General features: G+C 40.0%; 1 protein-coding gene across 3 annotated transcripts in view; it reads left to right on the top strand.

Moving 5' to 3' along the window:
- adamts10 (ADAM metallopeptidase with thrombospondin type 1 motif, 10) overlaps positions 1–24,039 on the top strand; it is a 70,019-nt gene extending 45,980 nt beyond the window's left edge. For all 3 annotated transcript variants that reach the window (XM_016273048.1, XM_016273047.1, XM_016273049.1), the window contains 9 exons: positions 2,351–2,474; positions 13,963–14,043; positions 15,013–15,176; positions 15,599–15,725; positions 17,645–17,774; positions 19,426–19,630; positions 20,915–21,091; positions 21,802–21,961; positions 23,234–24,039. In XM_016273048.1, coding sequence (XP_016128534.1) covers positions 2,351–2,474; positions 13,963–14,043; positions 15,013–15,176; positions 15,599–15,725; positions 17,645–17,774; positions 19,426–19,630; positions 20,915–21,091; positions 21,802–21,961; positions 23,234–23,343 — 1,278 coding nt within the window. In that variant the 3' untranslated portion in view covers positions 23,344–24,039. The remainder of the gene's footprint in view (positions 1–2,350; positions 2,475–13,962; positions 14,044–15,012; positions 15,177–15,598; positions 15,726–17,644; positions 17,775–19,425; positions 19,631–20,914; positions 21,092–21,801; positions 21,962–23,233) is intronic.
- Positions 24,040–24,320: the final 281 nt, after the last annotated feature.

Below are 24,320 nucleotides of genomic sequence, written 5' to 3'. Positions count from 1 at the left end.
CAATCTCTTAACACATTTTATAGCAATATGAGGCATCCTGGATTTAATTAGAGCTCGGAACTGTTTAAGACGCCACTGCTCCTCGCCACATTTTTCACTAACTTTTAAGGATGCTTTAATGCTAAAGCTTTTTAGACATCAGAGTTCAGTATCGTTTGGTTGGTGTGAAAGCGATTTTATATAACCTCAGGGCTCAACAATAAGGATTGGCTGCTGTTGTGCCATTTGGCTGAACAGTCACTTGCCTTTTTGGACCAGTGTTGTGTTACTTCTAAAAATTTCACGTTCATTGCTCTTTTATTTTTATATATTTTTTTGTGTGTCTTGCAAACTTAAACATTGCAAAAATGTCTTTAAATGTTTTCTACATTGTTACTTCATATTTTTCTGAATTTATTTCCCTGAAAGAGTGCACCAAATCGGCGGCGGCGCTGAGAACCGCTCTCTCTTGTGGACTTAAAAAGCCTGTGCTCTCAGCAGCTGCGTTGTTGAGAGGTTTCACTGGAGACAGGGCCAACCCAGCGGTTAGGTAGAAAAAAATAACCCAGTGTTAAAATAACCCAATACATTTTTTCAACAAGCTGAAACCAGCGTTTGGGTAAAAACATAAAAAATAACCCAGCACCTGGGTAAAAATATCAAAAATAACCCAATAAAATGACCCAACAGGCTGAACCCATCATCAATTAGAGTGCACTACTAATTACTATACACAAGAATTATCATATTTATTTATATTTTTCATTAAATGTTAAATGTTTTGTTTTCACAAATAATAATAATAATTATACATAAATGGCTGAATTAATAAATTTTTTAAAATACATCTTTTGTGGTGGCACCTAAAATATATGACCTTTGGTAATACATCAATGGCAGCTAAACAGAACTGCTGTTCTGGATCATGTTTTGTTAGAAAATTAAAAGCGACAAAAACATGGATAAAACAATGAAGTTGGAATATACTCATCCGAATCTTTAGCTAGTTACTGTGGTAAACAGCTGCAGTTAGTGCTCATGGTGGTACTTTGAAGTACAATGTGAAGCGAGACCAGCTGGAGAGAGCTGGAACTGAACTCTGGTTTGGCGCAAACAATAAAACAAAGTGTGAAAATGGCTTAAAATATGTTGCTCGTTAGCATGTTTCATAATGCAAACTGTAGCGTACTTTATTTTCTGTTTTGCTTTGTGGTACTGCACAGGGCAGGCTGCATGTGCGCCTTTTTGAGCGAGTTTTGGGCTGGTTTATCTTTGCGCTGTTGTCTAGACCAGTGGTTGTTTTTATCAACAGTTCAGCTCAGTCCAGCCCCGTTCTGCTCTGCTCTGAATGCTGCAAGAACTCGATGACCCCCCAGATTATCTGTCCTCAGTACACGCAGCTGAACATGATCACAGCGACTTCTCCCTCCCTCCCTCCCCGCCATCAGCTCTCACCCTTTCTCCATTTCTTTCCTTCCCTGCTTGCTTCCTCCATCTCCTTCCCTCACTTGTTTCTCTGCTTTCTTATTTATGGTGCATATAAAAACCGAAGAACAGCAGTGGGAGAAATCAAAGTAGTGTTTGCAGCCTCATGGTGGCTTAGCTTCCAAACAATAAGGGTTTGATTATGAAAGCAAGTGCTTTGAAGCACAAGGCATTAAAAACAGCCTGTATAACCATGCGTCCCAAAGCTCGGCTCTATTTGGTCTAGCAGAGAACATGCCTGACCTGCTCCGAGCGGCCACTGACTTACCATTGTTGTTGTGAGGAAATAGGTCACACATTTGCAGGCTATAGAATCTAGGCCAGGTCAACAAGAGTCTTTGGAGCTTTAGTGGGATTTTTGTGAAGTTGCACAGGCCTGGATTTGGAAAGTCTCAGGTCTGCCGGTTACTGAGTTCATTTTGTGTGTTACCTTTTACGTACTGACAGCAGAGACTCTTCAGTTTTTACATTAATGGTCTGGATTTTGTGCAGATTTAGCCCCTTTGGAGAAACTTGCAGTTGCTTTGCAACTTCAGTGAAAATGGATTGTGATCTCTCAAATTCTGGGATTGCTCTCGAGATTATATGTCAAACCTTGATGCTTCTTTTAGGGCTGTCAAAAGTAACAAGTTAATACATGTGATTAGTTAAATATGTTAAAACCATCAGAGCCCTTGACTTACTTTCCTCTGAGAATCAGAATCAAAAAGAGCTTTACTGCCAACTGCTTGCACACCGTTTTTCTTGGTAATGAAGCTTCTAGTGCACATTATAATAAAATTAAGTTTATTATAAATATTTAGTGTAATATCTGCAAATTTTACATTCCTTTTTGCTGGTAAATATTAACCTCTGACCCCTCTAAATGTGCATTATGTATCTGCAGCACGTGGGCTGTGACCGGATCCTAGGATCGGATGTTCGGGAAGATCGCTGCCGCATTTGTGGAGGAGATGGGAGCAGCTGCCAGGTCATCGAGGGGGTCTTCAATGACTCCTTATCTGAAGGAGGTACTAAGTGTGTGCACATCAGTTTGAACTGGAACAATTTATAACAATACGTGCAAAAGAAACATTGCTGAAATACCATTTATCTCACTGAGGACCTGGGCGTTAAAAAGTTTCCACAGACAGTTCCATTTCAGACTTGTGTCTTTTGAAATGATGTTTTAGGTGTTAAAATGCAAGCCCTCGATGGGATAGATTCAGTAAAACAGCATGTCTCTTGCCAGAGGTAGAGTGTCTATTGCTGTGGATTTACAGTTGGTGTTAAAATATGATCCTCTAATGCTGAACTAAAGCTCATTTCAGCAGAGTTGGGTGCTAAAATATTATTCCTCTCAGCTTTAAGTAGAGCGAAAATTATTTATTTCTGGGCCAACATACAGATTAAAGCACAATTCCTTTATTGATGATTTAGTTTAACATTAGGGAATCATATTTTAACACCAACTGTAAATCCTCATAAATAAAAACTTGCTTTTTACTCTGAATCATTTTTGCTCGTTTGTTGACGTCATTTCAGATCACATTAATTAAAAGTCAAAAGCTATTTAGCTGTTGTTTTAGTCACAGCATGACTCATTCAGTCTGAATTACTCATTCTAGAATTCCTTTCTATCCATCAGGAATTGATAATAAGAAGTTCCACCCTATATTTTAATTACGTTTCAATCAGAAATATGTCACAATATATCGTTGTGAACAGCAATTCGTCGACTTTTTTAGTATCACTATTACCACCCATAGAAAAGGGTTGATTGTGTAAATTTTTTAGTGATCATGGCAGTAGAAATTGTTTAAACTTCCAAAGAAGGAACACATTATTGTCTGTATTTCTAAGCATGAACTGTGATCAGCACTAATTTTGCAGTGGCGATCGCATCATTATTTGATTTTCAGGGCTTAAAACGATGCAGACAGCATGTGCAAATAAACAACGCTATTGTCACAAGTTCACCAGCCTAGTCACCATCCCAGTCACCAGCTCAGTCACCTTCATTAAGGACTCCATTTCCCAGCATTCCACCTGCTTCACACCTGTACCAGATCCCCAATCAGCACAGTCTCGTCTCGTCAAGGTTTACCCATACATGATTCCTTTTCTACTCACCTGCATTCTCACGTCCTGACATCTCTTCTTCAACCTGCCAACCTGAAAAGAGGAAGAGAAACATTGTTACTAGTGATGGGACAATTGATACCGCAGCTCCAATGCTCTGACTCAGTTTTCAAACCACTATTGTATCACACACGGTGCCGATGCTTATAGCGAAATGACAACACCACATGATTAATGACATTTGAAGCTTTCAACGTCATGCTGTATCGGAAGGTCGGGACAGCTGGTTTGAAAAAACTGGCGCGTCACGATCCCACCTGATGCATAAAAGGATTATTCAGTCACTTTGAGGGCTGTCAGTAGGACATTTAATCATGTTTATAACTGGGGTCTCAGAGACCCCGAACACAACATAAGGATATAACAGCTCACCCAAAATATATTTACAGCTTCTTTTTTTTTTCATTTTATTCAGCTACCCACATCAATTATTAATTACGATCGCGTGTTTGTGTATTTTATATTATTGATCGATATGTGAATCCGTTGACCAAGCTTTACATGACAAGAGTTGTGGTCTCATTGGCACAAATTAATTTAGATTATTTCAGATTAGATATTGTATTGATCCCAGATTAATTCCACTCTTGAATGTCACAGGCTTCCGAAGCTTTGTTTGGTCACATGCTTTTTCAAACCATCCTCTGCTTCGCGATGATTTGTCAGAAATGGTGGAGAACTAGTCCGACCACCAGATGTCACTAATGCACACTGTGTTAAAAGCTTTGAGTAATGAACCGTTTTTCGGCACAATTTCGTGAAAGCCTCAAACGCTTCAGAAAGCCTCGGTTTCCCTTCTCTAATTGTTACTCCTTACCTGACTCACTTACCTGTGCTCTCACCTGTTACCCACCTGTCTTCGCTTTCTGCATCATCCGTCGGACCTGTAAAGAGATACAAGGATCGGTTATCAACCTGAGCTAAGTCCAGTCATTCTCAAAAACTCTTGAGTTACTCACCCGTTTGCTCTGCATCTCTCCCCTCTGCACCAAGCTGTAAATAAAGAGATTACACTTACCTGTATGTCTCCCCAAGGTCTCCTTCTGTAGTGTGACAGAAGACCAGACCGTAAGATTGGATTTACAACATGAATACCCTCCTCCTTCTATCGGACCAGCTATACTCTCTTTCTCAACATGGCCGACCTCTAGTGAAATATGCCCAGGAATTCTTGGAGGCTGAGCTGGCCTCTGCTGCTAATTTGAAGGATGAGGAGCTGATGACATTTTTTCACGTAGGTTTAGACGAACCATTTTACTCGCTGATGCCCTGGAACACGACCAATTGCACGTTGAAACAATATGTTCTATATGCCCTTTTACTAAGCCGGTCCACTCCGGAAAAACCACTCAGCCTTCCGATAATATTAGCACCTGTCATGGTCGCCAGTCCCGGGTCTGCATGCAACAGGGCCACTGACCTTCAGTCATTACCCGTCATGGCCGCCGACCTTCAGTCATCACCTATCAGGGCTGCTAACCACCAGTCCTCACCCATTATGGCCACCGATCCTAAGTCATCACCCATCACCACATTATGGCTGCTGTTCCGGAAGCATTACCTGTTAAGGCCACAAGTACTGAGTCTGTATTCAAAATGGCCACCATCCCAGAGCCTTTCTCACCCTGCGTCTCAATGTTCATACTATCCATCATAAATAGTATGTGAGATTAGAATAAGTGTGTCCCAAAGCATAGTATGTTGAAAAGAGTATGCCAAAAGTCCCCGGATGGTCTACTATTTCAGGTCGATTTTTGAAGTGAGGATCCGTGCACACTCTAATGGCTAATATTGCCCACAATCCATTGGGCTTTGGTGAAGGATTCTGTCCAGAACTACAAACGAATAAAACGCTTTAAAAACTACAAACATAGCAGTTGTGCGCGACCGGCGGTTAGGTAGAGAGGCTTAGAAAGGTGTTACCTTGTGAAGACTTACAGAAAACGTTTGACCTCTGTCATTGCCAACAAAGTGTATATAACAAAGTATTGAGATGAAATTTTGTTATTGACCAAATACTTATTTTCCACCATAATTTGCAAATAAATTCTTTAAAAATCCTACAATGTGATTTTCTGGATTTTTTTTCTCATTTTGTCTCTCATAGTTGAGGTATACCTATGATGAAAATTACAGGCCTCTCTCATCTTTTTAAGTGGGAGAACTTGCACAATTGGTGGCTGACTAAATACTTTTTTGCCCCACTGTATATTTCATCTGCAACAGCAATGTAAACTTTAATAAACATCCGTTTGGTCGTTAACTTTTAAATGCATCATTACACATAAAATATGAGCAGAGTTTTGGGCATGAAAGACCCACGACTGGCAGATCAATGGACTACTTAATTTCTCTCCAATTTGGGGCCTGAAACCTGACTGAAATTCTTCATAGAGATCCTTTTTTGCAGGAAGGAGCGCAATTGAGCAGACTACTACTTTTTCTACAATTTTAGACATAAAAGGAAGATTTGAGATGGGTCTGTAATTTGCCAGTTCACTAGGATCTAGTTGTGGTTTCTTAATAAGAGACTTAATAACCGCCAGCTTGAATGGTTTTGGGATGTGACCTAAAGACAACGACGAGTTAATAATATTGAGAAGCGGTTCTTCTGCTACAGGTAACAACTCTTTCAGTAATTTAGTGGGTACAGGATCTAACAGGCATGTTGTTGGTTTAGATGCAGTGATAAGTTTATTTAGCTCTTCCTGTCCTATAGTTGTAAAGCACTGCAGTTTATCTTTTGGTGCGATGAATGAAGCTGAAGTATTATACGCTGTAGAATCTACATTTGTTATTGTATTTCTGATGTTATCTATTTTATCAGTGAAGAAATTCATACTATTAAAGTATGAGTCATTAGTCATTACTATTAAACTGTGAGGGAATATTTAGATTGGGTGGCGTCTTGTTATTTGTTAATCTAGCCACTGTGCTAAATAAAAACCTTGGATTGTTTTGGTTATTCTCTATGAGTTTGTGGCTTTGCTCGGCCCTGGCAGCATTTAGAGCCTGTCTATAGCTGGACATACTGTTTTTCCACGCAATTCTAAAAACTTCCAAGTTAGTTTATCTCCATTTGCGCTCAAGACTATGAGTTTTTTTCCTGAGAGAATGGGTATTACTGTTGTACAATGGCGCAGTAAGTTTTTCTCTAACCTTTTTCAATTTAATGGGGGCAACAGCTTCTAATGTATTAGAGAAGATAGTGCCCATGTTGCTAGTTATTTCGTCTAGTTCATGTGTACTTATTGGTACACAGAGCAGTTGAGATAAATCAGGCAGGTTATTTGTGAATCTGTCTTTGGTGGCTGGAACAATAGTTCTGCCCGGACGATAACGCGGAGCCATATAGTTAATATTAGTAATACGCAGCATGCACGATACAAGGAAATGGTCAGTAACATCATCACTTTGAGGTACGATATCTATATCAGTAATATCAATTCCATGCAATATAATTAAATCTAGCGTATGATTAAACAAATGAGTGGCCCCGGTGATGTTTTGCTTGACTCCAAAAGAGTTTATTAGGTCAGTAAACGCAAGTCCTAATGCATCATTTGTATTATCAACGTGAATGTTAAAATCTCCGACAATTAGCGCTTTATCAACAGTAACCAATAGGTCTGAGAGGAAATCTGCAAATTCTTTTAGGAAATCTGTATATGGCCCTGGTGGTCTATACACAGTAGCCAGAGCAAGAGAAACATCAGATTTCTTTTGCCTATCTGACAGTGTAACATTAAGCATTAGTATTTCGAATGAGTTAAACCTGTATCCTGTCTTCTGAGTAACATTGAGAGTATCACTATATATTGTTGCAACACCGCCGCCAAGACCAGTCTGACGGGGGGTAATGCTTATAACAGTAGCTTGGTGGAGTAGACTCATTTAGACCAATATAATCATTAGGTTTTAGCCAGGTTTCAGTCAAGCAGATTACATCAAAACGATTATCTGTGATAATTTCATTTACAATAACTCCTTTGGAAGCGAGTGATCTAATGTTTAGGAGCCCAAACTTTAAAAATTGTTTTTGTTAATTTATTTTAAATTTTCTGGTTTAATCACGATCAGATTTTTTCTAAATCCTGCATTAAATTTATATTTTGACTTCACTATTCGGGGAACAGACACAGTCTTTATAGATTGGACAGCACAAGTACTTCTATCATTTAAGCGGGGAGAACACAAGTCATAAGGGCAGTTATTTGAGATTTGACTTACTAGTCATATGGTGCGTAGCGTCCTGGAGATGTTGTCCGACAGGAGTTCCGCTCCGACTCTGCTGGGGTGCAGGCCATCAGCGCGAAAAAGCCTAGGACACTCCCAGAAAAGATTCCAATTATTAACAAAGAGCAGTTTCTGTTCTTTACACCATGACAATAACCATTCATTTAAAGCAAAAAGTCTACTGAACCTTTCGTGTCCTCGTCGAGACGTGGGAAGCGGTCCTGAAACGATGATCGTCGTCACGGGCGGTGTGCTGCGCACCGTCTCGATCAGGCCCCTGAAGTCCCTCTTCAGTGTCTCCGTCTGCCGTAGCTTGGTGTCGTTAACCCCCGCGTGAAGCACGACCGCTCCGGCTCTCGTCGCCCTTCATCGCGGGTATCTGCGCAGAAACATCGAGAACATGAGCACCAGGGAAACAGTGAGTGTGCACTTTACCTTCAGCTAACGTAGCACGGACGTGCCGGATGATGGAGTCTCCGATGATCACAGCGTCGCGTTCCGTCTCGTGGAGGGGAGCGAAGCGGTTCCGGGTGGAGATCTCGAAGACCAGAGGGGGAGAGGTCGTCGCCCGGGGCCTGGCTCGCGTCTTCCGATGATCACAGCATCGCGTTCCGTCTCCGGACGTGTCCTCACCTGCACTCAAAGGTAGACACACATCCGCCATTAAAGCAAGTAACAGTGAGTAAAACAATGGTAATGTGTGTGAATATAGTATTAGTAATGTAAGCGAGATTAGCGGCAACCATGCTGGTGACGCTAGCGGGCTATTTGCTAATAGCGGACTCGGGAAATCAAAATAAAACTAGTGATAACAAGGCGCTCTGATTGTTTTTGTTGTAGAATACGATAGGGGATATATTCACACTTTATAGAAACACAAATTATGGTGTATAAAATTTATTTTAAGATAAAATATTAGACGACAAGGAATTAGCTTGACGGAGCTCAAACTCAAAACACACAAACTCAAAACCGCTCCAGTGTTGGCTCCAGCCCCTAAGTCCGCTCATTTCATCAAGTTCAGTCCAGAATCCACTACATTCCAAACAAATTCAGAGTCTGTTCCAACCCCAGAATTCAGTAAAGAGCCTGCTCTAACCCTTGAATCTGCACCAGAGCCTACTTGTACCAGTGAGTTGACTCCAAGTTTACCTTCAGTCCAACAGCCTGTATGAGAATCCCATCCAGACCATGCACCCGTCTCAGAGCGCAGCTCCAGATCAGCTCAAGCCCCCGACCAGAGTCGAGAGATGGCTCTAGCCCCTGACCAAAGTCCAGTGCGAGCTCCTGGCCCCGACCAGTTCCCAGTGTTTGCTCTTCTATGATGTCACTGTTTTACAAACAATTTATTGAATCGTTCCTTTCCTTTTGCATTGTAGCATGGTATGGTAACTTGAGTCTGTCAAATAAGAATAGGTTGGGTAGCCTTGTGAAGGAGGCAGGCAAGATTATCGGTGTTAATCAAACTGGGCCTACTGAAATTTTCCAAAATTCTGTTGTTAAGAAAGCCCAGGTCATTCTCTGTGCTACTGACCACTCACTACATACCGAGTTCCAGATGCTGCCATCAGGCAGTCGTTTTAGAGTTCCTGTATACAGGATGAAAATAATTAAAGATTCATATGTTACTGTGGCCATTAAGTTATTGAACAAGTCTGGTGGGGAGGAGAATGTATTTGGTATCCAAAATGTATGAACTTGAGTAGTGCCTGGTTGAATTTTAATGTATGTTTGGGAAATTGTATGTTTACATTGTATTATTTTATGGGTGTAATGGTTATGTATGCATGGATATGGATAGTGTATTGGCACTTTGCTGCAATCTTAGTTTCCCTAACAGGAAAATAAAGTTGAGTCTGAGTCTGAGTAAAGGCTCATGCCCCTAACCAGAGTCCAGAGCATTTTCCAGCCCTCGACCAGAGTTCAGTGTCGGTCTCAGCCTCGGAGCAAGGTCTAATGCTCATGGTCTAATGCCATCAAGTGTCCAAAGCAGGCTCCAGCCTTCAACCAGAATCCAGTACAGGCCCCAGCCTTTGACCAGAGTCCAGTAAAGGCTCCTGCCAATGATCTGAGTCCTAGACACATGGCCAGGAGTGCCATAACCTCTTCAGTTAGATGAAATGTCTTTGCCACGGCCAGGAGAGCGGTTTCCCTCACTGTAAGAATCAGCTACCCTATCACGGCCAGGAGTGCCGTTCCTTCTTCAGTTGGATTAAGTCCCCTAGTCACAGCCAGGAGTGCCGTTCCCCCTTCAGTCAGATTAAATATCTTTGCCACGGCCAGGAGAGCCGTTCCCCTCGCTGTAAGAATCAGCTACCCTATCACGGCCAGGAGTGCTGTTCTATCTTCTGTTGGATCCAGTTCCCTCGTCACGGCTAGGAGTGTCGTTCCTTCTTCAGTCAAATTAAGTCCCCTCATCACGGCCAGGAGAGCCGTTCCTTTTTCCGTCGGATTAAATCCCCTCGTCACGGCCAGGAGTGCCGTTCCTTCTTCAGTCGGATTCAATGGAAAGAAATTCCCCAGTCACGGCCAGGAGTGCCGTTCTGTCAATTTCCCTTGTTACGGCCAGGAGAGCCGTTCCTTCTGCTATGGAGAGTACTTCCCCTGTCTCGGCCAAGAAAGCCATTCCTTCCATGAAATTCAAATCCGTAACCTCGACTCCTGTACTCTGGTGGTCGTGTCCGCTCCTCCAGAGCGCCCTCCAGTGTCCAACCCATTTGCTCTGCATCTCTCCCCTTCGCACCAAGCTGTAAATAAAGAGATAACACTTACCTGTCTGTCTCCCAGAGGTCTCTTTCTGTAGTGTGACAGCTATCATGAGGCACAAATTTATTTTAAGTGAATTTCCCCTAAGTGTCTTTGAGAAGATGGATAATATCATTATTTTTTCTGTTATTGGTTAAGTGAAGTCTGCAAATGCACATGTGAGACTGCTATTTCTCTTGTTAACTGAAGTAACACAAAGCCTGGTGCCTGAACTGAGTAGCCCCCGCAAACCTCAGTAATGTGTGCGTGTGTGACATGCTTTGAGGTACTGGGAGCAGCCTTGGCAAGTTCCTCTGGTACTGGGGGAGTATTGTGAGGCCTGGCTCAAACCCAGAAGTCCAAGTGAACTGGATTATCCAGGACATAAGAAACTGTTGCTCCTTCCTTCAGTGGCACACAACGACCTTTTAAAGCCCTTGATAATTCTGCTTTCCTGTTCTCCACTTAGCGCTTTCTCAGCCTGTGTCCAGAGAGTTGTCAGTAAACGCGCTTCTCAATTAGCTGTTGAAGTCACGAGCTGGAAAATGTTAAAATCAGCTTGCACTGAGACTGAGACAGGACTATATTTAATTGGGTGAGAAGGTAGAAACGATTCTAGAGGTTTCTTCTATTATAATTAGTTCAGTGCATTTCACTATAAAAAAACCCCCACAAATGTGTTGCAAGTTGTTTTAATATTTCAAGCCCTCCACCCTCTCTAAAAAAATAATCTAATCCCTTTGCGGTATGTTTTGACACTGAACAGGCACGAGAAGTCATTGATTCATGTTGTCAAGAACAAAATAAAAATCAGCTCACCATAAAAGAAAAGAAAAGAAGGAGATGGAAGCCAAAAGCAGTTTAATGGCACAGTTCAAAACCAAATGAGTTTACAGTAACAGACAAGTAAAGCATTGTTTTTATAGCACATTTTAAAATGGTGTTTACAAAGTACAGTAGGGAGAAATAAAATCTACAAACTAAAAATGAAATGCATAGAAACAGAGAAAGAAAAGTATGAAAATAAAATGCAAGAAGTAAGATAACTAATTCAAACTAAGTAAGAAGAAAAAATGCCTAAATGCCTACAGTAACAACAGCAATATTGTGAAATATTATTATAATTTTAAATAACTGTTTTCTATTTTATTATATATTAGTCAACATTTGAAGTGTATCAAAACCTTTCATCAAAGTTGTCCTAAAACCTAAAACCAAAATGCATTCTTGTCTTAGGACAACTTTGATTAACTTTTTTGATCCACTACAAATGTTGACTACTGTATTTTAAAGTGTAATTTATATCTTTGATGGCAAAGCTAAATTTTCAGCTGTCATTACTCCAGTCTTCAGTGTCACATGATCATTCAGAAATCATTCTAATGTGCTAATTTGGTGCTCAAGAAACATTTCTTTTTTTGTAGCAATATGAAAGTTTTTACTGTCACTTTATTTTTTTCTTCCAATTTTTTTCCTACATATCAGAACATGTGCTTTCTCCACCAGGCCATATCTATGTTTACATTTTTATTCTTAAAAAAGTAAATGAAGCCAGAGTAATATACAGTAAAGGGGCCTACAATTCCTGTTGATGGCCCTCTTCAGACTTTAGATGTGTTCAGAGAAGCTATATAATCACTTTATGGAAACTTAAACAATGTTTTAAGTGTTTGTGCGGTGAACATCGTGCTTCAGGTCAGATATGTGTTGGACAGCTGCCTTGCTGTTGAGGGGTGCACAGGGACTCCAGCCGTTCTGAAAAGGCGTTTCATAATTACCTGCTCACATGCAAGGCCCAAATCATAAACGCTGGGATACAGGATCTCAGCCATGCAGAATTCCTTCCAATGGTTTGTTCTGAAACAGACACACTTCAGTTAGGATGAGGATTTAGTGACAGACGGGAGTGATCTGGAAAAGCATAACATTTTCCACAAAAATATGAAGCAGCACAACTGTTTTCAACATTGAAAATAATGTGAAATAATAAGCACAAAATCAGCCAATTTGAATGATTTCTGAAGGATCATGTGAGTAATTGCTGTTGAAAATTCAGCTTTGCCATCAAAGGAATACTGAACAGGTAAATGACACTGAGGTGTAGATTGAGTGGAAGGGTTGTGATGCTGTTTTGTGAAGTAGCAGCGGTTAGGATGTGGGTGGTGTTGTTGAATTGCAGGCTGTTGGCTCTGTGCTGGACTGAGGGTTATTCTCAGCTGCAGGAAGCTCTAGTGGGCCACTTCCTGGGCGGGCGGCAGGACAACATTGACCGCAGTGGCAAGCCGAGGCCGAGATGATGGGCTATTCTTGGCTCTGGTTGTATTTTTGAGTTCAGGGTTCTTGCGGGTACAAACACAATTTGAACACAAAGAAACACAGTTTATTTAAAAATGTGGTCAATGAATGAGATGCTTCCAGGCATTGTGCTCTACAAAATGCCAATGGACTGACCACTGACAAATGACCACTAATGGTTCATGTCTGCCTGCTTCTCTCTCTCTGTGTATGTGTATATGTTGAGTTCTCTAGTATATCTGGCTTCTTGTTCAGAACCGAATCCATTTATTTAAAAATACCATTATGCTTAATATTTTTGATTCTGTAAAGCAGTAGAATATGCATGCATACATATATGATGGTGTGTCCTGCACGACTAGTTTAATTCCTGAAATGATTGTCTCTTGAACTCATTTTGTTTAGTGAATCAAAAACACTTATGAATCTGATTTAAAAGAGAATGATTTATGTGTTTAACAAATTAATGAATGAAATGCTTACTTTTTTAGTATTTTCACATATATTGTATATATTTGATGTTTAATAACTTTATTTAGTTATTGGGATGCATTTAAACCACCTTTGTGCCACATTTAAAACATCTTTTGTAAAAATTTGTTATATCAGTTCTGTTTCAATCAGATTTTGGCAGCTGATTGTTGAGAATGCAATACAAATATTTCTTCCACATAAATAGTAGAAGAATTGTTAATGGAATCATTAAGGAACCGAAATCGCTGATCAGTAATCAGAAGCAGAATCAATTTCTACCCTTTGTTGATGGCTTAATTCTTTGTGGCGCACTCATTGCCTCTTGACTGTTCACAACAAAATCTCTGTCAGTGGCAGGACTGGATTGAAAAATTAGTTTAGCTCTTTTCTTTTTTTACTCTTTGGTCAGAAGCTGGAGTTGTTTGCAGGCCTGTGGTGGAATCTGGCCTTAAACACGTTGTGTGTTGGGCAGCAGAACTGAGGAACGTTGCCCAGGAATTCGGTCGGAATCTCAAAACTCTGCATATCCCATCACAGTCGCTCTCAGTGAAGCAATAATAATACACACATACATTTATGCTGTGAATAAATGTATGTGTGTGTGTGTGTGTGTGTGTTCTCTCTTAGGTTATGAGGAGGTGGTAAGAATCCCCAAAGGAGCTGTATTCATACACATCCAAGAGCTCAACATCTCTCACAATTACTTGGGTGAGACACAATTTTTCATGGTTTTACTCAAATATGAACCTCTCATGGGAAGCAGAACAAATACACTGTTGGAGTTAGTGGATTCTGTAAAAAGCTTCCCAGCTGAATTGTAAGCAAAGATCTGAGAGGGCTTTAGGTGCCTCATGGCTCAGCTAAGATGACTTGCGGCCTTTTCACATTTAAATTAAATTGTTTATCCCAAGTTATCTTTTTCAGCGTTTTGCATTGTTCATACTTTACCCTCGGCTATTAATTAAACCTGGTTAATGAATGTACATTTGTAAACCCCCAGCTAATGACTGCAGTTAATGTTTACAGTCACAGTGTTTTAACTCAAACTGAAGTGTTTTTGTGGCTGTACTAAGCGCATATGATTATGGAAAAAATATGAGATGGGAGGACAAATTATCAATCAATCAGTGTTTATTTATAAAGCACTCCAAGGTTGACCAAAGTTCTGCACGATATAGTAATAACTTCAGAAAAATACACAGCACTGTAAAAAAAAAAGTACTATAAAAAATGTTGAAGGCCAGAGAGAATAAATGTCTTTAGAGCAGACTTGAAGGATGAAAAATGATATTTTATTGCTTTTGCATTTGCTTTTTACTCTCTCATCTAATATTATTTCTATCACCACTTTTGCATTTACTCGCAAAAGTACTGTGTTCCCCCAAGAAACTTTGCATTAGCTTTTAAAAGCATAGAATTATAGTTTTCCTGCCATCTCATATTATCTACATCACAAGTTTTGCATTGGATCACAAAGTTCTCAGCAGAATGCAAACTTTTTTAGAGTGAATGTCGAAGTTTACTTTTCATCCCATCTCATATTTTTTCCATTGCAATAGCCCTTAGGGGCTCCATATCTTCTGCATTCTAACAACAAATTCTATACCTTGGCACCACAATTGGGGCATAACATTGTGTTTTGAGGCCCGTTAATCATTAACTCTTTCCATACCATAGTGTTGAAGAGTAAAGGGGATCAATACTTCATCAATGGCAAGCTGACCATCGACACACCAAGACGCTTCGACATCGCTGGAACCACCTTCCACTACCGCCGACCCACCAATGAACCAGAGACCCTGGAAGCACTTGGACCCACCAACATGACCCTGATCGTCATGGTAACTCAGAGATGCTGGGTGGTCTGTTCAAGCAGGATATATATTCACTGCTGGTGTTGGTACAGATGCCTTAGAATTTAGACAGCTGCAGTGTATTCGCAGTGTGGGTCAAGTGTACTTTTCTGTGTAAATGTTATTCAAAGCTGAAGTGTGTAATTTTTTGCAATATTTTTCATAAATACTTTTCTCCTCTCCCAGTTTAATGTGCTAAGAAAGCAATGAGTAAGCTATTTGTAGGTTTATTGAAATCCAAAAGATGTAAACAATGTGTTTCTTCGATTTTTTTTTTTTGAGCAACTGACACAGCAGCAGTGTTGTGAGTTTAGACTATCAGTTTGTCCTAGCAATAGAAGATGGGTAGTTTTTGCTAAATCTGTTGGAAAACAATATTTATTTGATTTCAGTCCGCTGTTGTGTTGCAGGTGTTGGTCCGTGAGGAAAATCCTGGGATCCTTTATCGTTTTAACCCACCTGTCAACAGAGATCCCCTGAGCAGTTATGCCTGGCATTATACATCCTGGTCCCGTTGCTCTGCACTGTGTGCTGGAGGTGACCGTTTTCTGTCTGTTATAGTTTCAGTGTCTGTTTACTGACACACCTTATGCAATCATTCACACATGAAATTGGCATTGCAAGGGTTTCTCAAAGAAACGGTGTGATGTACACATTCACAGTGACAATGCATAAAAAAATGCATAAGAAAGTCAAGCTGTCCAACACAGTTCACACAAACAATGTAAATTTCCCATGTCTGACTGTTAGAATGTGTGTGAACTGTTTGAAAGCCTGGGAATAAAACAATTACATGGACTGTATATACCAAGAACACCAGCTTTGATGTCACTTCCTATTCTCAAGCTCTTTCCCTATTATTATTGCATTCATGCTTTGTGAGTTAATGGCCCGTATTCTTATCTTGCTGATAAGAAACTATTAGCTATGACTCAGAACTAATTTGCTGTTGAAAACATAGACTCTGCTCCAGAATCTAGTGAGCTGCCTCATAGGCAGCATTTTAAGGCATCGTGAAGGTTGTTAGTTAACAACTATAATGGAGAAGACTATAATGCATTAAAATAAATCCAAAATGACAGGTAAAATAAATATTGATTATAATGCTGAGAAGTGTTGTTTAAGAAAAGTGATGTACATTATATTAGTACCATATCAGTTTTTATATGATGCTAGAGAATTGTTTTTAATTTAACGCTATTGGTCCATACTGGATATCAGCCAACAATAGAAATTTAACTAAGCATGCTCATTTCACCTATTTTTAAATTTAGAGTACCTTTGCCATCATGTAACACTCAAAAGTAAATTTTCAAAAACACTAATAATTTAATAACACTGTTAAAAATAATTTTTGTACTTTTCTGATGGCTATTTTCACTTGTAGCATTTAAAACTATTTATTTTATATTGAAGTGATTTGTTTTAATAGAGGTCTCTAATACTCACCAAGACTGCATTTATTTGCTCAAAAATATAGTAAAATATTGTGAAAGATTATTCAAATTTAAAATAAATGTTTTCTATTTTAATATATTTTAAAATTACATTTATTGTTGTGATGGCAGCCATAACTCCAAGTCTTCAATGTCACTTAAGTTTAATAAAAGTATTATTAGAATTTTTTTTTTTTAATTACTGACCCAAAAATGTTCAATGTAGTATAGAATTTTAATATCAGCCTTCTATTTGTTTTTGCCTATAAAATGTGACTGTGAAATAATTATATGTATTGGGCCATAATTTTGATATTGGTCACCAGTTCAGTGACCCTGTTTGGTTCCATTTCAGTTAGGATGTTAGTTATTATGTCTTGGCAGGTCTGCATTGCCAACAAAGTGTATATAACAAAGTATTGAGATGAAATTTTGTTATTGACCAAATACTTATTTTCCACCATAATTTGCAAATAAATTCTTTAAAAATCCTACAATGTGATTTTCTGGATTTTTTTTTCTCATTTTGTCTCTCATAGTTGAGGTATACCTATGATGAAAATTACAGGCCTCTCTCATCTTTTTAAGTGGGAGAACTTGCACAATTGGTGGCTGACTAAATACTTTTTTCCCCCACTGTATGTATATATATATATATATACCTTGCTACGTGTACTGCGTTAGGCTAACCGAGACTTGTCGTTTGCACTTATATATGGTTGCTCTTTTGTTAGTTTTGACTGCTTTTATTGTCCTCATTTGTAAGTCGCTTTGGATAAAAGAGAAGGCAGCTATCTATTTAGGCGGTAAGCAGGTAAGGCAGCTCTCTAGATTTTAGAATAGAGCCATAGAGTTCAACAAAACTGGCACAACAGATCACACCATAACTTCACAGGGATTGTGTATTTACACAAAGACAAGAATGAAACAGCACTGACATCAAAGCTTCATGTTTGTATGATTAGGGTTTATGGTAATCTACTGTGATTTATATATCGAAAACTATTCTCTGTGTCACAGGGGTTCAAGTCCAGCAGGTAGTGTGCAAGAAACAAGCTGATCTCTCTGTGGTGTACAACCACTTCTGCGACAAGAAGAACAAGCCCAAAGACAAGAAAAGACTCTGCAACTTGGAGCCCTGCTCTCCAATGTGGGTGTTCTGAATGTGTTTGTGTGTGTGGCATTAACATCCATCCCGATCATATATGCTCCATGCTAAATATAGGTGCAAATGGGATGCATATGGAAACACATGGTGATTCGATCACGCAAACCACTTTCAGAAATGGTCAGGGAAGCATATGGCCACATCAGATTTGTAGAAAATGCTAAATGTGTGAAATGTGAAAATGTGTCCTGATGCTTTCCAGACATCATCAAAGGACCACTGATTAGCCAGTCAGTGCAATTGACTAAACTATCCAAATCACTGTACCACACATTCACCTAAGCTAATAAATATTCATGAGCATGATTATATTTTTGTTATATATTTTTAATTTTAGTAGCAAATCATTTTTTATTATATTCTTTTTTTGTATTCTTTTATCATGGTTTTTAAAATATTTAAATAGTAATTTTTTCATTACAAAATAAGTTTCTTTCCAGGTTTATTTATTTATTCCCCCAATTTTCACAAGTCTTAGACTTTAGTTCTGTACATGCACAAGATTTAAAGGGATAGTTAACCCAAACATGAAAATTCTGTCATTAATTATTAACCATCATGTCATTACAAACCCATAAGACCAGGGCTGTCCAAACTCTGTCCTGGAGGGCCGGTGTCCTGCAAAGTTTAGCTCCAACCCTAATTAAACACACCTGAACCAGTTAATCAAGCTCTTACTAGGCATAGAAACTTCCAGTCAGGTGTGTTAAGGCAAGTTGGAGCTAAACTCTCCAGGACACCGGCCCTCCAGGACCGAGTTTGGACAACCCTGCATAAGACCTTCATCTTCCGAACATAAATTAAGATATTTTTGATGAAATCTGAGAGCTTTCTGACCCTCCATAGACCGCAACACAGCTGACACTTTCAAGGCCCAGAAAGGTAGTAAGGACATCGTTAAAATAGTCCATGTGAAATCAGTGGATCAACTTTAATGTTAATGTTTTTTGCACAAAGAAAACAAAAATAGCGACTTTTTCAACTATTTTTTTCTCTTCTGTGTCACGTTCATGACAGTACCACGACGCATGCGTGTGATGCTGCTCACGCAGGACCATTGTTCTGATGTAGAACCTGGATGCGCTGCGCCTTGATTACAGGAAGAGGAAGATGCATGCTGTGCATAAAACAGTCTTCATAAACATGTCCAAAGATTTCGACAAAGAGGATGACTTGCATTTTCTTTGCCCAGCCTTACTTATTCATTGTGGTGCTCTCGTGAACGCGCGTTGAAGAATGATATGGTAGAGAAGAAATTTTTTATTAAAGCCATTATTTTTGTTTTCTTCACGCACAATAAGTATTGTTGTAACTTCATAGAATTACAGTTGAACCACTGATGGCACATGGACAATTTTAACAATATCCGTACTATCTTTCTGGGCCTTGAACGTGGTAGTTGCGTTGCTGTCTATGCAGGCTCAGAAAGCTCTTGGATTTCATCAAAAATATCTTAATTTGTGTTCTGAAGATAAATTAAGGTTTTGGAACGACATGAGGGTGAGTAATTAATGACAGAATTTAGATTTTTGGGTGAATTATCCCTTTAACATGATGTCTCTGGTATTCCTGAACAAGGTCATGCGACATGCCATCAATGGCTGATATCTTCTGGTATCTGTGTGTCTGTCAGGTGGTGGACAGGAGACTGGTCAGATTGCAGTCGGAGCTGTAACGGAGGAGTGCGTACACGGGAAGTGCTGTGTAAAAGAAAAATCTCGGCTACAGAGGAGAAAGTCCTGGATGACGCAGCCTGCCCCCCACCACGGCCTTCCATCACCGAGCCCTGCAACAACCACACCTGCCCACCAGAATGGCATGCCCTGGACTGGTCTGAGGTAGAGGAACATCTGGGTCCAGTTGCATAAACTTTTAGCCTATATGTTAAGACTGTGTCTTAAGAGCTAGTCTGACCAACTAGCAGTCAGCCAAGGGGTCTTAGGGTGCTTTCACACCAGGACCGTTGTTTCGGAACCTGTTCGGTTCGTTTGGGCATATGTGAACACGGCAATCGCGCTCGGATCCGAGCCAAAACAATCGGTCCGAGATTGCCTGAACGAAGTGGTCTCGGCTCGATTGAAAACGAACTCTGGAGCAGTTCGGTTGTAGTGAGAAAGCAATCCGATCTAACGGACCAACGAACCCGGCTATATCATCTATAATGGGTAATTACGTTAGTTCCATGAAAAGCATTAGCTTTGTTGTTTTGATCTGGGTCCAGTTGCATAAACTTTTAGCCTATATGTTAAGACTGTGTCTTAAGAGCTAGTCTGACCAACTAGCAGTCAGCCAAGGGGTCTTAGGGTGCTTTCACACCAGGACCGTTGTTTCGGAACCTGTTCGGTTCGTTTGGGCATATGTGAACACGGCAATCGCGCTCGGATCCGAGCCAAAACAATCGGTCCGAGATTGCCTGAACGAAGTGGTCTCGGCTCGATTGAAAACGAACTCTGGAGCAGTTCGGTTGTAGTGAGAAAGCAATCCGATCTAACGGACCAACGAACCCGGCTATATCATCTATAATGGGTAATTACGTTAGTTCCATGAAAAGCATTAGCTTTGTTGTTTTGCTAATACTTCAAAATTAACCATGTGAATGTCTGTGGGTGAGCACGCCTTCGCCATTCAAAATCAAAGCGCACTTTTTAATTTTATAGTGCCGTCATTGCTCTTCTTCCTAGTATGTGCATTTTAAAAATGTTTTCCCAATGAATCCTGGACTCCTGCTCAAAGTGATAAATTAATATAACGACATCTACAAAAAAACTACAACAATAAGCCCGCAAACTGTTGTCGTTCCATGATGACAGCTGTGACAGCTAAGTGGAATCCCGGAAAATAAACCGTGAAACTTTGACCAATGAGAGAACAGTTTACTCAGGCGTGACTTTTATTAACAAATTTGGTCCGTTTAGAAACATTGCCATGTGAAAGCAAACCGCACCAATAATAAAAAGCAACATTGTAATAATTTAAATCCCTGTTTCAGAACAAAGCAATCGATCTACAGGTATTTTTCAGGTTCAGTTAAACTAGTAGTCTAGCAGTCTAGTAAAATCTTACTTTGATATTTGGTGGAATTTAGAATTGCCTATTAATTTGTTGTCACGTATCATTTGCAGTGTACTCCAAGCTGTGGTCCGGGTTACAGGTACAGAGTGATTTTGTGCAGAAGTGGAGAGAACAGTGAAACATTGCCAGAGTCAGAGTGCCCGAAACAAAGCCGCCCGACCACCAGGGTGCGCTGCAACATACAACGTTGTCCACCACCTCAGTGGGTTACAGGACCCTGGGGAGAGGTGAGATCTCATTTAAAACTGAGAGGAGATTAAAAAAAATGAATCACTTTGTGATCACATGCACTTACAGTAAACATCTGACATAAGTGTTTAATGTGTAAGCAAAATTAGATTATGCCTTGAATAGCTGTGCATGGCAAGAATATTCTCTTGAGACCCAGCAAAAAAGCCATTTTTAAAACCGCAATATTGTGTTTAGTGCACAAGGAAATATTTATTTATATGAATTTTCAATTCACTAATTTCACTCATCTAATATTACTTCTACTATCTACTATTTTATTTATTAAATTAAAATTAGTTAATAGGCTGAATTGTGATGTCAGACATATAAAATAAGGAAACAAAAAAAAATAAAAACAGGAAGCAGTCATGGCCTAATGGTTAGAGAGTCAGACTTGTAACCCGAAGTTTGCGGGTTCGAGTCTCAGGCCCGACAGGGATTGTAGGTGAGTGAATAACCAACTCTCCCTTCCATGCTCAATACCATGACTGCAGTGAGACCCTTGAGCAAGGCACCGAACCCCCAACTGCCCCCGGGCGCCGCAGCAATATGGCTGCCCACTGCTCCGGGTGTGTGTTCACGGTGTGTGTGTTCACTACTGTGTGTGCACTTGGATGGGTTAAAAATCAGAGCACCATACTTGGCCACACTTCACTTCACTACATGCTCCTGTCCTGTTTGATGCGTGTTTTTGTGTGTGTTCCAGTGCTCGGCTAGGTGCGGAATGGGTCAGGAGATTCGTTTAGTGCAGTGTCTGATACACACTGGCCAGCCATCCAATGAGTGCCCTGAGACTCATCGTCCCGCCTCCATGCAGCAGTGCAAGAGCAAGTGTGACAACAGTGGCCCTACAGATAACCCTGAAGGTTAGAGGTCAAAGGGCAAGCAGACATACTTTGCATCCCAATTTCCATACTATCTGTCCCATATAATATTATAATTAATGCTTTCCAAATCAAAGCATGTTGAATAGCATACTGAAGCTTTTTTTGAAAAATTGCCCACAATCCATTGCTCTTTTAGCTTCTGATGCAATTTTATGACAGTATTATGTTGCAGTTCTCACATGCTGCAGTGGTTGCAACATCACTGCATTTACATTTATTTTGAAAGCTGAAGCTCGCGATTATGGTAAGGGGCGTTACATTTCCAACGAGTGCTTGTAGTGTTCGGCCAATCACAATGCACTGGGTCAGCTGGCCAATCAGAGCAGACTGCGCTTGTCGGAAGGAGGGACTTTGCATTTGAGAGAGGCGGGGCATAGAGGACCTACAATAATGTACAGTATTTGAAAAATAATGTGTTTTTTAACATTAAAGCATGTCAACATCAAAAAAGCATCATATGACCCTTTTAAGTTACTGGCCATTCATAACTTCTACTAGCCAAAAAAAACCCAGAAATAAACCAACAGCTTAAGGCTATCCGGACATGACAAAGTGGACATTACTAATCACTTGAAGTTTGTGTCAGTACATCATCATAAATAGAACGAGGCATCAGTTTATTGTCGGGGACTTGTCATGTTGTGCCGTATCCAGTGTAGACCGCATCACTGAACATAATGGGTTCTAAGCATTTTGTCGCCCACGTGCGTCCAGTGTAGACATGAGTCTTCAGACGTTTTTTGACTCTTCGTTATTGCTTCAATGCAAAAGGAATCCAGCGCGCCTGCCACACCGTTATTTGTCAGGTATGTTCAAGTAAGCTAGTTATGCGCAGATGCTGTGCAATTTAGGCTGTATTTTATATATCATGATGACTCACAAGTTCAGTATTTGCACTAAATCTGAGCAGATTTGGCTTACATGAACTTGCCCAAGAAATTGAGTGAACATCATTTACGAAAAGTAACCTGACAACATTACCCGCCACAACTGATTTTTACTTGCATTTGGTGGGTGTTCATTTCAAACCCTGACTGCATTCCTCTATACTGTATGCATTTGATTACTTTTTGTCGGCCTAACTGAAAGTTAGCATCACACTTGTTCCCTTGACAAAAACAATGTAGGACTTTTCAATTGCAATGCAATGCAAATGTCGAAATCTGTGTTACATGCTTGAAGACACTGGAATATCTGTTTTTAGGATTTTTTTTGTAATGTGCTGACTGCATTTTTTTCTATGTCCTGCAGAGTGTAAAGATGTGAACACAGTGGCATACTGCCCCCTGGTGCTCAGGTTCAAATTTTGCAGCCGTGCATACTTCAGACAGATGTGCTGCAAAACCTGCCAAGGACACTGACTTCCCTCTCTCTCTCACACACACTCTCTATGTCTCTCTCTTGCCCCCATTTTCTTCCCTCTCCGCCCTCCCGTCTTCTTCCATGGCCAAAACCACCATACTCAGCATTCCGCTGGAGGAGTGCTGTTAACCACTGGCAGACTGACATCATCGCGAGAGAAAGCACGGAAGAAATGAGAGCGAGAGAGAGACGTGAAAAGAAAGAGAGAGAGAAAGTCTGTGCTGCTCTCTTTCTCTCCCTCCGACCAGCTGCTTTGGCACTGCTGCTGTGAAAACCAGTCTGCCCAAAAGACATCTGTCAGTGTTTTGCTCTTCCATGAGGTGCTTTCGCCCATCACTGTCATACAGAGAAGTGTTTGCGTGAACTGTCACAGCTGTACTGCTAAATCTCAGTGAATAATAGTCGTCTATTATTGTAATGTGATCAAAGAAGCATTTATAGACCAGTCGTCTTTAGTCTCAAAGGTGCACTCAGTAATTTTTTTTGTGTGTGTAGCGCTGGTCGTTTTGGACTTATACTGACACCTAGTGTTTTGGATGAATCATTAAAATGAGTAGTGTTGAGCTGGTCATGTGATCATGGCTTTCCCCATGAGAGACCCACTCCATGTAAAATAAAACAACTCTTGTTAATACTTTTTACTTTGCATATGTATACACAATTTTACTTCTGAAAAACATTATTGAGTGCATCTTTAAAGGGATAATTCACCCAAAAATGAAAATTCTGTTATTTTTTACTCACTCTCATGTTGTTACAAACCTGTATGACTTTCCTTACTCTCTAGAACACAAAAGAAGAACTCTATGTCCATACAATAAAATACATTTTTTAAAATATCTATTTTTGTGTTCCAGAGAAACAAAATCAGTCGTAATGGTTTAGAACAATATGAAAGTAATTTATGTATTTTCATTTATGAGTGAACTATCCCTTTAAGGGCCTTTTCACTTACAGCAATTTACAAAGCAACCAA

The sequence above is a fragment of the Sinocyclocheilus grahami genome, unplaced genomic scaffold, assembly GCF_001515645.1.
Source record: "Sinocyclocheilus grahami isolate Dianchi unplaced genomic scaffold, SAMN03320097.WGS_v1.1 scaffold75.1, whole genome shotgun sequence".
NCBI classification, from domain to species: domain Eukaryota; kingdom Metazoa; phylum Chordata; class Actinopteri; order Cypriniformes; family Cyprinidae; genus Sinocyclocheilus; species Sinocyclocheilus grahami.
Note: the sequence above shows the minus strand (reverse complement) of the source record. Positions and strands in the feature narration are given on the sequence as shown.